At 34.3% G+C, this 13,936-nt stretch overlaps 1 protein-coding gene across 22 annotated transcripts in view; it reads right to left on the reverse strand.

Moving 5' to 3' along the window:
- The window catches only part of il11ra (interleukin 11 receptor subunit alpha), a 98,120-nt gene that overhangs the window by 32,008 nt on the left and 52,176 nt on the right, over positions 1-13,936 (reverse strand). For all 22 annotated transcript variants that reach the window (XR_012385808.1, XR_012385811.1, XR_012385809.1 and 19 more), the window contains 4 exons: positions 12,925-13,021; positions 4,017-4,083; positions 3,418-3,578; positions 1,275-1,389 (listed from right to left, as the gene is read on the reverse strand). Coding sequence is in view for 9 of the 22 variants with exons in the window: in NM_001113499.3 (NP_001106971.1) it covers positions 1,275-1,389; positions 3,418-3,578; positions 4,017-4,083; positions 12,925-13,021 (440 nt within the window). In the remaining 13 variants the exon portion in view is untranslated. The remainder of the gene's footprint in view (positions 1-1,274; positions 1,390-3,417; positions 3,579-4,016; positions 4,084-12,924; positions 13,022-13,936) is intronic.

A 13,936-nucleotide genomic window follows, 5' to 3' on the forward strand; every position in this document is an offset into this window, starting at 1 on the left:
CGCATTTTGCAACAGGATTTTCCATGCATGGCTGTTTGACACTATTATCTGCACCTAAGAAGTCAGTGAAGGATCACAGACACCTGCATCATGAAATGCAGAGATTTTATTTCCCATACGACAGGTGGTATCATATTCCATTAAAACAATACTCTTGCCAAAATGCAGTTAAAGTCAACAAATTAAAAATGAAACACCCGAAATTACATAAACTGTAGAGTTAATTTAATGACGCAAATCCAATTATGTGCTATAACATATATATTGTTTGTTTTTTATTTTACATCCAACAGTGTCTGGAATGGTAATATAAAAGGGGTCCTTCACATCTTTGTGTTTAAAACACAACACGCAGCACTCAGGAAGGTGTTTATTTTTATTTATTTTTATAAGCGCCATGGTGTTTTCATGCCAACTTGCTACTGTAAACAGAAGCTCATAATGCTTGCCCCACCTAAGAGTTTTATGATTTTTACCAACTGACATTGATGAGCAGCGGCATGTTAAAAGTTCAAATTTAATGTAATTTTATTTAAATCTGACAAAGTGGCGCTTCAGAAGTTGTCTGTCATGTTTACAAAACATGTTTAAAAACAATAGAAAAGTAGTGGGCTGGAATGAAAGAATATGTTCTGTGTGAAAGCCAAATCACATGATCCACGAAGTGCAATAGCCATCAGTCAAAAATTTTATTGCAAAGTATTAAAGTCAACCAGTCAACTAAACAGTAGAACAGTAATACACAATATTAGTAAGTAAATATCAGGTTTTAACATGTTGCTAGAATGTTTCAGCATTAGTTTATGTATCATGGTTTTTATTACATCACTAGAATTTTTAACTCACCACTACCATCTTTTATGAGACTGCTAACATGTCCTAGGTTACTTTTAAGACTTTTCTTTTGATTGGATGGAAGACGAACAGACGAATGGACAGACAGACAGACAGACAGACAGACAGACAGGATGGATGGATGGATGGATGGATGGATGGATGGATGGATGGATGGATGGATGGATGGATGGATGGATGGATGGATGGATGGATGGATGGATGGATGGATGGATGGATGGATGGATGGATGGATGGATGGATGGATGGATGGATAGATAGATAGATAGATAGATAGATAGATAGATAGATAGATAGATAGATAGATAGATAGATAGATAGATAGATAGATAGATAGATAGATAGATAGATAGATAGATAGATAGATAGATAGATAGATAGATAGATAGATAGAAGTAAAGAACAAGATGAAGCTGCACCTGTATGAGGCTCTGTATGATGTGGGCAAGTTTGTCCTCTTGGTTTGTTCCCAGGAGCAGGAGATTTTCATATGATTCGGCACACGACAAGACACACTGACGAAATGAGGTGGGTCTAGATGTAGAAGACAAAGAAAATCTCATGAGATAACTTCACACAAAATATCATTCAGTATCTGTGAACACAAGTCGAATCATTTAAACAGCACTGGAGAACTGTTCAGCTCATGAACATCAAGGCTGTACATTAATTCTTTACTATACTTTACTATTCTTCACTCTACCCTGCAATCTCACCCTTCCTATCAGGAAACTGTGGAGCTGTGATGTATTGACTTCCTGTTAGAGGAAGTGCCTTGAGTTAAACAGAATAGGGCGTACAACTTTCTTTTGCAGCTCCCTGAGCTCAAAGAGTTTCCTTTTTACTAAAACATTTCCTGGCCTTCCAGAAATCTGTCCAATACAAGTGCCATTTCAGACACATCCAGCAATTATCAAGACTTAATGTACTTTAACCCTCCTGTTGACCTATGGGTTAAAATGACCCACGACCATTTTAACTGCAGAAAAAAAAAATTACATTTCTTCTTAATGACTTTTATGACGGCATCAATAATATTTTTCTTGACCTCACCTAAACATATTAAAATTTCAATAAATGTTATTAAATATCAATGATGCTGTAATACATTTAATTGACACTTTTGCTGAGAAAATGTAATCACAAATATATTTTGTTTCAGTGAAAAAACATTGAGAAAAAATTACTAATTGGATTTACTCTTTTATTTTAAGGTGCCGTAAGTGGGTGCAAGCTATTTTTATGTGTTGAATTTAAACAAACAAACGCAATTTAGCAATATTAAACTAAATATGTTAGTTTAAATTTTGCAGATATATATTTTTTTTACCCGCTTGCAGTACCATAAACGGCACCTATGAAAAAAATCTTCTTTTGTAAGCTGTTTGGACAGAACTGTGTATATGTATAGTGTGTCCACAGTCATATTAGAGTGATATAAGTCTCTTTTTTAAAATTTCCTGACATTAAAATAGGACCCAAATCCCAGTTATTTTGAAGCTCACCGCAACGTGATGTAGTATAGGGTCATAGTGACAATCTTGTTTATGACATGTATGACAAACCATGTTGTCTTGATAATGTCAAGTTGTCATGATAAAGATAAAAACAAGTTGTGATGCATTTCTTTGGATTGTCATTACCAAGGTATCTCAAACAATGCCACCTTTGCATTTAAAATGACAAAACTGAGCTAATGACAATTAATGACAATCTCATTTATATTTATGACGTGTCATGTCATGATTATAAATGTATCATGACAATCTTATTATTACCCCATTCAAGTAAAGTGTTTCCTTCTAGGGTAACCTGATTATATTTATATATATTTTTTTCCATTAATTTACAATCATTTTTGACCTTGAAGGGCCTTGAAGGACCTTGAAGGACCTTGAAGGACCTTGAAGTGTAACATCCAAATAATGATTATAGTGTGTTCATATAAGAAATAAAAATGTCAGCAAATGTCATTCCATTCTGATAAGGCAAAAAAAAAAAAAAAAATTAAATTCATTTATTCATCAATTTCCGGCCCCTTCTGCCCAAATAGGCTCAGACAGTTAAACTATTTTCGGTCCCCCTTTATATTAAGTGTCCTTAACTACTATGCAGTTACAAAAGATAAATACAATGTACTTAATGTGTTCATTAATGTGTTCATAACTTATTACATAACATAACTTATTACATAACTTATTGTGTTCTTCTTGAGGTGGGATATGGGTAAGTTTAAGGACAGATTTGGTGGTCTGGGTGGTTTTAAGGGTAGATTAAAGTGTAAGCAGGAGTCAACAATTTAATTATACATGTTATTACAGAAATTTATAGCAGATGTAGTAAAATTCAGGTATTTAATTTACCAAAAGTACAATGCAAAACGTGTATCTTCAAAATAGAAGACATTCTAACGTGTTTATAATTTCAGTGTAAATACATTTTAGTTGAGGCCACTTAATATAAAGTGGGATCCCATTTCCCCCTCATGTATTTTATCAAATAAAACACATTGAGTGTCAAAACACAAAACAAGGGACTCTTGTATAGCTGAATTTGACTTACGTCCCAGGCGCAGTTTGATGGACTGCAGTAAAGTTCCCTGTTCATCATGGCAGCTGTAGTTACCTTCCATCGAGTGTGTGGTGTTCAGTAGCGTAAGCAAGCCCTCGTGTGTTTGCCACGGTGGTACTGAGCTCCCATTGAAGCGCCATTCCACTGGAGACCTGCCGACCCCATCCAAACTCACAGTCAACATACTCAGTAAACCTTCACCTATTTCCCTGCTCTAAGAAAGATATACCTACGACAAAATACCAGCTATCAACTCCAGCTGGACTTGCGTATCATGTTACTCATATGTGTGTCATGCAAATCTTATTTTTGGCAGGCGGACTTTCTTGGATTGGGCCTTTATTGGCAAGAAATATGGATTATTCAGCAACTGCCTTTATATGAAACCCAAGCTTTGCCAAAATCCGAAGCTGGGGAAGCGAGCCCCCAGCCCGCAGTAAATGGCCTCAATGTGTCCAAACCCTATAAGGACTGGCCTCGTGCCCCAACGGAGGGGGGGTTAAGCACACTATTATCACTCCTTACAGGAAAGCTTAGCTCTAGGGCCTAATGGAGTTTTAGCCAGGCTTAATATAGACTGGAGAACATACCCGGTGTGAGAGCCTCCACATGTGAGGGTGACCCTGGAGCCCAGTCCACCGAACTGGACATCTGAAACTGAAAGCAGAAGACATGCAAGTCGTTTAGTTCATCAAGTCATTAAGCTATCAACAAGAAATGTTGCTGGTGCAATGTAAAATAGAAGCAATTAATTTTATGCTATATTTAGTGTTCCTAATTTTGGATTAGAGGGGTCTGATCTCCAATGTCAATCTGTCAAAGGTCAAAAAACACAGTGCAGCCTCAACTTTTCTTACAGTCTCTGACTATGCTCAGGCAGTTCAGAATTGCTTCCTTATTTTGGGATATTTTGCTATGTAGCCTGTACTTCTATATTGCGCGTCTATAGAAAAATAAAATAATAACCCCTTTAGAAATGTAAATGATGACCCATGTGGACAAAAATGTGTAATATTGGTGTTATGATTGGTGTAATGTTTGGTTTTATGATTGAATATGCGATTAAAAGATTTAGTTATCTACGTTGGGATTCTTAACTGGATACCTCAGAACATACATGGAACAAGTTTGACTGCTCAGCTGAAATGCTGAGATGTAGGCTACTCTGTACTGGTTAATGCGAAAGCCTTTGTTTTCATTATACTCACTCACTTAATTAAGGCTTATTCTTGTTGATTAGAAGGAAATTAAAATTAAATTAAATACAGATAAATTAGCATTAGGCGTTGTTAAAAATTAGTGCAGTTTTAGGTTTGATAAGTGTGAAAAGATGTCAAGCAGTATGTGTAATTTTGTTAATCCATTTTCTGCAAACGCAAGACATAAATGTCATCTATAAAAGGCAGAGTGTGGCCTCTGTTTTGAGGCAGTTCCCACTATGCTATGGATTTGACTTTTTGTTGAAATGAGTAGCTGCAAAACCACACTGCTAGTGAAAAAGTCAGCACACTTTCAAGGAACAAACCTCTAAATGGGTCTATAAAACCTGAACATACCTGCTGAAGATACTTCAAAAATTGTTGTGTTGCCTTAAGTAATACAATCTTTGATAAGATTTCATAAAAATGCAAACTCTCCACATTTATCACGGCTTTGTCATTAATAATTAATGGTGTAAAATCATTTTGAACATCAAAATCAAACAGAGTTTCCTTTTGTTTAAAGAGCATTCGAAATTAAATGGTGAGTTCTGTTCGGTTAACGCCTGATTTCAGTAGTCAGATTTGGTATTGTCAATTATTAAACTAATTATTATAGTATCACCTGCATTTTTTGTTCAACAGATTTGATGTGTGAAACTCAATTATTAGTGCAAATGGAATACAGAACTAGTCACAGTACACAGCCTTGTGTATACGCTCATTCTTATAGGGCTTGAGGTCATATTGTAAATTTTGACTACCTGTGACCTATTTTGTAGAAAATCCTGAATACACATGGCAAGCTAACACATATTATTGCTGGAACAATTGTGTTAGATGCTGATTTATAATCAGCGGTTCATTTCACTGTGGCAATCCCTTAGACCTGGGGGGTAAAATAGTATCAATATGTAATGACTGAACACCATTGTCAATAATGATAAAAAAAAAAAAAAAAAAAAGAGTTGGTATGATTTTTTCGGTATGAAGTGCTTTAGCTTTATTAAAATGTGGCTGCTGAGCATGCACCTTGGAAGGAATGCAAGTAGGCTTAGGGTTATTTCCAATCGAGGCACATGGCTTGGCACAGCACATGATGCATGCGCATTTTATTTGCTTCAAATTTTGTATGCAATATACACATTTCGGTAATAATGGCAGACTCAGACAAACACAGCAGTGCTTTTTCATTCTCTTCATAAATGCAAACTCGTTTTAGAATTGCAGCAATGGTTTGTTTGTCTGAGAAAATCGTTGAAGATCGCCTAGTAATGAGAGACACCAGAGGAGCCCGAGCGTAAACCACATTGAAAATGGTGAAGAAAAACTGAATCCACATGTAACACTTTTCATGTGCTTTTGGACACAACACGTGAACAGATTTTGTTGAGTTTCGCCACCTCAGGTCAGAATAACAACACTGGCAAAATGCCATATATAAAAGTTAGAAGATTGTAAATAAAAAAGGATGTAAGGATGTCGCCAGAGTGGCTTTTTGGTTTCTTTTCTTGTGCAACCCAGCCACTAGCTCCCCATCTGAAAGAGTTTTTTTAGCATGGGGTAATGTAGTCATTCAACTTCACAATTTCTAAGGCTGCAGTCTGTGTTTGAATGATGATGGTTGATTCCTTTACTTGAAAGCTCAGATTTGATTATCATAATTTGCTTTGTTAATAGAGTTTGTGGTATACTGTGATTATTATAGACACCTTACAGATGTTGATCAACCCTAACATTGGCTTTGATTGTTCAGAGTTTACACTTTGTAAGACACTTTGTTAATATTTGATTTTGATATTGATAATTAAAATAATATTGTTAAATTAAAAGAAATGAATCCCAATATTCCCAAATGGTTTGTAAAAATTATTCTTTAATTATAAACAATTAAGTATATTAAACATTTTATTGTGATATATTTTTTTTCTGTATCGCCCAGCCCTACAACCCCTGATAAATAAGGGACTAAGCCGAAGGAAAATGAATGAATGAATGAACGGACGAATGAATGAATGAATGAATGAATGAATGAACGAACGAACGAACGAACGAACGAATGAATGAATGAACGAACGAATGAATGAATGAACGAAACAATGAATAAATGAATTGAATGAATTGAATGAGAGATCTATCTTAAGTGGCAGTTGTCTCAAGGTAATGCAAGATTGAATGAAGACACAACGCAACAGCATTATCAACATCATCAACATCATCATTTATAGTGATTTAACAGATTCTGCTCCCTGACAGTAAAAAGACAAACCGGTTCTGAACGAGTGGCACTGTTGGCAAAGGATTGGTTTCAGCTCTGGCATAAACCCAATTAGAAAAGTTTCAAATAAACCCAAATATTTTCACAAGGGGTCAGCTACAGTAAGACACATTACTGTTTTCACAAGGTATTAACATGCTTATGTTATTAAGTACACTTATGTTCCTATTTCTATTTTAAAATTTAAATGTTTAAGTTGGAAAGTTGACGACTTTTTTTTTTTCAAAGGGTCATATTGAATGTAGTTTAACTGCAAAAAATCATATGCAATGTGAAAAGCTAAAGTTTCAAGGGTCGCTTCCCCTAAAATTGCACATCCTTTCATTATTTATAAGCCCAGCAGGGTTTCTATAGCAAGAATTAAGGTGTTTATGTTACAGTGCGTTTCTGCATAGTCAGATTTCAGTATTTATATCAGGGATGTACTGCCATGAGTTAAACAAAGAGACACACACACACACTAAGTGTGGCAGCATTCCAGTGCCCAGGGTTTAACTGCGCTCAAGAAACACTCATGCTCAATGTCGGCTTTCAAGAAATACTGGCAAAAGCATATTATTTGAAATCCCACCGCATTTCTCAAATTTCTCCCTCTCTGGCCAACTAAATTGCAGCCATAACACACACACACAGAAAGAAAGAAAGACCAGAGTTGCATGCATTAATTGAGCAATCCATATGCAGGGCAATAGAGACTGGGAATTTAAAACAGAGATGTTTATTGTTCTACAAAACAAGGCTACGGCTATATTCCTGCGATGGATTAAAATTGAATTTTGCAGATGATAAATCAGTTTGTTATCTGGCATAGCTGTTCAGAATAATTTCATCATGATTGTCTAAATGAGGACACGCTAGAGAGACTTCTGATGAGTTTCATATGCTGGAACACAAACCTAAACACTTGAGGCAACCAAACTGAATGATAACAATTTAGAGTATATTATAATTAAAAACAGTTCTTTTCCATTTTAATCATGTTGCACAATACTATGGTTATTATGTTTTAGTTTTTTTTTTCTAAAGCATTACTGTATCTTAGTGATTTTATAGTGCAAAAGTATAAAGGCTTGTGTTTCACCTTTAGATGTTTTTTTTCTTAAAACTCTTAACAATATCTAAAATTGAAATCTTGTATTATGATTCTTTTTATCATAAATTTGTATCTTCCCAATTCCAAAAAACTAAATCAATATATTATAAATAGTCTATAAACAATGGCAAGGAATAAACTTATAGAGCCCCTATTATGGGTTTTTGAAATTAACCTTTAATGCAGCATGAAACACAACTCTAAGTGTAGGGCTGCACAATATATCGTTTCAGCATCGAAATCGCGATGTGCGCATCCGCGATAGTCACATCGCAGGAGGGTGCGATGCAAAGCAAAAAAAAATTAATTATATATATATATATATATTATGGGTGGAGCCGAACCGGAATACGGTATTCGAAAAGCACGAATAGCGTGTTTTTACGAACGCTTATTTCAAACAATACTTGATAAATTATTTGTATTTGAGAACAAGAAAAACATTATATCAAAAAGCTGCGTTTCCTCATGAGACCGCAGTGCATGCCCGCATGAGTGAGTGAGTGAGTGAGTGAGTGAGACGTTCAGGAGTTGGTGGGCGGGGTGGGGCCGGGGTAAGGAGACTGAGCAGGCTGCTTCTCTATACAGCAACAGAGAAGGCTTGGCAGAGCGAAAAATACTTTTCTGCATTACTATTTTTGTTTATTTTATCATACTAAAATAACACGTGACAGAAGTTCACTCAAAAGTGAAAGTTCTTTCTGTCATTAATTAATAACACTCCTGTCATTCCTACTACTTTCAGAACATACATTTTGATATTTTACCATATGAAAATGCAATGCAGTTATGAAAATTGAGAAATTAAAGCAATAGTGCAGAGATCTGGTCCCCGCGTCAGGTCAGGGTGCACCTGCAACCTTAAAAACGCAGACGCGGAGGCGCACCAAACTCACACGGGAAAGAATTGGGCATTCAATTCTTGTTTTAGTGAAATAATTCTTTAAATACAGCTCTTTTGATCTCTAAAGGGGAAAAAACGCAAAAGAAATTTGTTGTTAAATTAATTTTAGCAGAGAAAATGACTCCCTGTCATTTTCACATTCGTTTTTCAGTTAGGGATTTGGTCTATTAGAGTAACCTAATAAAATTGTTTTGTTGGACACTGTAGTCTACACAATAATCAATATTAAAATTTATTATATACATTAGCTATTATTAAAACTAAACTATACAATTGATAAAACAAAACCCTTTTTAATGTTTGCTTTCATTTTGACACCGCTAACAGTTGTAATAAGAAACATCACATTATGCAGAAGCAGTCTCAAGTTAAAAACACCTTTTGAGTTTAAAGATGATCAGCCAGCCAAGTCAAGTTTACAGTGTCATAAATGAAATGGGTAGCATGAGTAAAGGGGATTTGCCCAGCACACAACCTCATGTGCTGCAGGTAGGCTGAATGATAATCTTTAAAATTATATAGGCCTATGCAATACAAAACTTTAAACATTTATTTATTTTTTAATGAAAAGAAATCAGGAGAGTAAAATATAATTTATACCACTGGTCTGGCACTGATACTATTGTTTGTATCGAGAAGAAGGGGAAAAAAAGCAGATGAAAACCTGGCTGGGGAGACGGTGATAACATATCAGTTCTTCAGCAAAGATCACGACATCATTGTGATGCGTTTATCATACAACGCAGTTCGTGTTTATAATCATTAATATTAACTAGTATTAATTCTCTCTCTAGACTTAGTTTTAGGGCTTTTTCTTGTCGGCGCAATATAGCCTCGGCTTATTGCACGTACGAATCCGATTGTGAAGAATGATTAAGCGCTTGCATTTTTTATTGCATCCTTTTCGCAAGTTATTCATTTATTTATTTTTTTAAGTGGTGAGAACATTATTTACTGGCAAACATGTTCCTCGATCTCGTACATTAACAAATAATGTAGCCTACCTAAGTTAATTTACCTTTTATGTAAAAATTAAGGAATAACTTAATTAAATATTAATAAATAAAACATCCGTATAAACATACATGTTTATTTTTGAACTTTCGTTAATAAAACAACATAAAACTGTTTATAAATATTGTAGTTAAATATTAAATTACTTTAACTGCTTGAAACCGTATAATAATAACAATTAAACGTTACATTTTTAAAAACTTAACAAATAGCCTAAATGGCACTTTACTAATCAGTGAATTATCAGTGAATAAATATTAATAATTATAAGTAAAAAAGAAAATATTAACCTAGTAACAATATAAGTCAGATGTTTAAAAAAAACAGCGTTGTTTCTCTCCACCTTTTGTATTCATATTTTAAATTATTTGCCAGAAAATCTAACATGTTGACTTTGTCCGGTTTAAGTGAAGAATGGGGTTATAATGTTTCCAGCAATACACTGTCAGACGGTGTGCTTGTAGCGAAAATGCACAGACAAGCTACTTTTTCACAACCATGCGAGGGAGGGCTTCTGCTTCTGTTCCGCCGCCCGCATTTCTCGCAACGCAGGTTTCTCTACTCTGCGGAGCGGCGCGTTCTTAACTAGCTACCAAATAGCCTATGTTGCTCCATTTCTCGTCAATGTCTTCCATTTATCACTTTCTCTTTTGTATCTGGCCATTTTTGCAAATGCCTCTGCCATGCCTGGCTGAGCTGGGCTTCTGCGTTTAGAAGATAGGAGTTGATTAAAGCCTACATGGCTTTTTTTCCCTCGCCGTCAATCGCCACTAGCTTGCATGGTTCGGGACCCGTGGATCTGCGTATCGATGGATTTGCTCCTCAGTGTTTGGACTCTCAGCAGTGAATATTAAAACACACTTTACTTAAAACCCCCATACAAAAAGCTTAATCCAAATTGATTCGTTTACCTTTCTCGGTCGGCACGAATCCAAAATGTTCCCAGATGTAAGAGTTCGTTTTCTAACAAGATTCATGGTTGAACTTGAACTTGCTGAATCGCGCCTAATGTTATATTCTAACAGATATGTAATACTTGGCAACATAACAGTAATTTGTGTTTTAAAGTGCGTGACGTCACATACTTCGGTCGGTGGCAATGGACAACCGAGGTGGCAACTGACCACCGCGGTGACGCAGTTGTCATGGTGACTGTCACAGCCCTAGTCTTAAGTATATATAGATAAAAAATATCGCAATATATATCGCAGGGGAAAAATATATCGCAATGTCAATTTTTTCCAATATCGTGCAGCCCTATCTAAGTGTATGAAAACATCCAGCTGAGGTTTAAATCTGAAAGTGCACCATGTTTAAAACTATTAATTCTTCGAGGAAAGAGTCGACTTAAAGTCGAATGTATAAATTGTTCTTTGTTTGGATCGTTTGCCTGCCCGTATGTACGATGATATACGCCAAATATGAAGTGCCGGATCTGGTAAAAAGTGAACGTGCTTTTCCCTTCAGACACTAGCAGAGTGCAGGTGATCATGTGCATGATCATGACGCAAAGATTACAATAACTCACAGATGGCCACATATGCAGCTGTGGGTTAATTTTCACAACAATACGACAGTATACCTTGTGCTGTGTGTGTTCCTTTCATTTTTCTAATGATTAATACAATAGCCTACGCTGCAATGAGGGGTTTGCTAATAAAGGAAGGATCAGTAAAGACTATTAATGTATGGGACGTTTCAGTAACTGTTAACACAGTTCAAATGGACCAGTTTCTTCTTCCTCCAGGTCCAGTAAGTGTTTCTCCTTCTTACACAAGCTGTAAGTATGAATAAAATGGTTGCCCTGTTTTCTGTAGTTTGTAAAATATGTATTTAATTGTGTGTTGTAACTTGTTATCGTTTTACATGCTTTGTAATCACTTATCTATTATAGATCAGTGATTGTAATGTATGTTTTAGGTTAAATCTTTATAGGCTATTCACATTCACATTAGTCCAAAAACACATTGAAAATGTGATGAGTGCTTCTTTCTTTACCAATTTAAATGCGTTTTTGTACTCGCAATCAGTAAATTTTCAAAATAGTTAAACTTTTGCCACTGTGTGGATTAATACTGAATGTGTGTCATTGTTATTACTTGGGGTTAGGGTTACAAGTAGAGTATATGCTGGTGTTTAACTGTATTGCTTTAATGCATTCCTGTATTGGGCTTACGCATATACTCTGAACTCTGCTACTTCATAACCATAGTGGGCGTTTCTGTCCATCTTGTGCTGAACCCGACATAGACGTCATCAGACCAATTAGCGCAGATTAGCCTCACGCAAAGGAGGAGTTTGGATACAAATTAACTGCTGAATGAATCATAAAGGATTTATTGGGATAATTAGGTAAAAATAAATGCAAAATACAATGAAAGTTTTTTTTTTTTTTTTTTTTTTTTTTTTTTTTACCTTACATGCATATCAGTGTTTTGTTGGAGAGCCCCAAAACCTTTTATAGTGCATAATATAGGCTCTTCAAAAGTAGGCGAAATTTAGAAATGCAATTTAATTTCTGAATATAAATAATGTGAAAACTGCTAAATGTAAACAGAGAATTGTGAGACAAACTTGGAATTCTGTGAAAAATTCTTAGTTCAAATAATTACTCTAAATAATGTGCAAAAAAGAGATGTAGAATAAAAGAATAGATGAGAATAAGAATAGTATAAAAAAGTAAAGATTTTAGAAGTAAAGATTAAATAAAGAAATAAAAATAAATCTTTAAAAATAAAGATTTCAACATAATTATACCACATATCTAAATTGTGAGTAAATTTGTGAGTAAAATCAAAACAAAATTTTTAATTTGCGAGAAAATAAATGCTGAATTCTGATAAAAAAGGTCAAAATTGCAGAACTGTACAATACAAGAAATACAACTTTGTATATGTAAATATTTTTCAAAACATAATTTTTATTTATTTAAATATTAATAATTGATGTATCACTGTATTACTGTCTACTGATTATTACTGACTATGGTTTAAATAACAGGAGTGTGTACCTTCATTGGTCCATATCTCTGATGTGACGAGCTCACAGAAGAGGATGATGAATCCAGTGACTATTAGATTTCCAAGACATGACACTAAACCGGGCATCTGCAAGAAGAAAAACACGGCAATTCAGTGTGTTTCCTACAAGGACGTCCTGTCTGCAGACTTAATGGGCATCAATCTGTGTAAAACATCCACCTGCTTAGCAACCAACAGCCCTGCAAAACAACATGACAATTAGTCGCTCTAATTTTGATATAAGCAAACACGACACCGTGGCAATCCATGCGTAACTTTGAATTTTCCATCTAAAAGGTGCAGAGAATAAACATCCACTGAATAGACCAGCTGTGCTAAAAAGTAATTTTGCTACTTTGGCTATTCATTAATTGCCCTGCAGAAATATGAAATAAAATAAATTAAAATAAAAATGTTTTAATGATTACAATGGAAGTTAATAAATTAATTAATAATAATAATTATATATATATAATTATATATTATTGTTTTTGTGTGTTTTTACTAGCGTTTTGTTATCATTTTTTTCAATTTATTTTAATGTGTGTGTGTGTGTGTGTATATATATATATATATATATATATATATACATATATATATATATATATATATATATATATATATATATATATATATATATATATATTTATTTATTTATTTATTTATTTTTTGATGTGATTTAATAGTATTTGCTTTTAATTATATTTTATTGCATTTCAACTGTACTTAATTGTGGTCAATATTTTTTTTCATTAAATTATTTAATTGACATAATTTGATTTACTTAAACTCAAATTAATAGATTTATTTTATTTTATTTTATTTTAGCTAACTAGCCTTTTCCTGGCATGTTAAATCCAGCATACAGTGCTCAGCACAGATAAGTTCACCCCTCACAAATCAAAGGAGCACTAATGGTATTGTAATGTTTTAGTGATTACATTAGAAGTAAATTAATTTTAACTATATATATATATATATATATATATATATATATATATA

Source organism: Danio rerio, chromosome 10 (genome assembly GCF_049306965.1).
Source record: "Danio rerio strain Tuebingen ecotype United States chromosome 10, GRCz12tu, whole genome shotgun sequence".
NCBI lineage: Eukaryota > Metazoa > Chordata > Actinopteri > Cypriniformes > Danionidae > Danio > Danio rerio.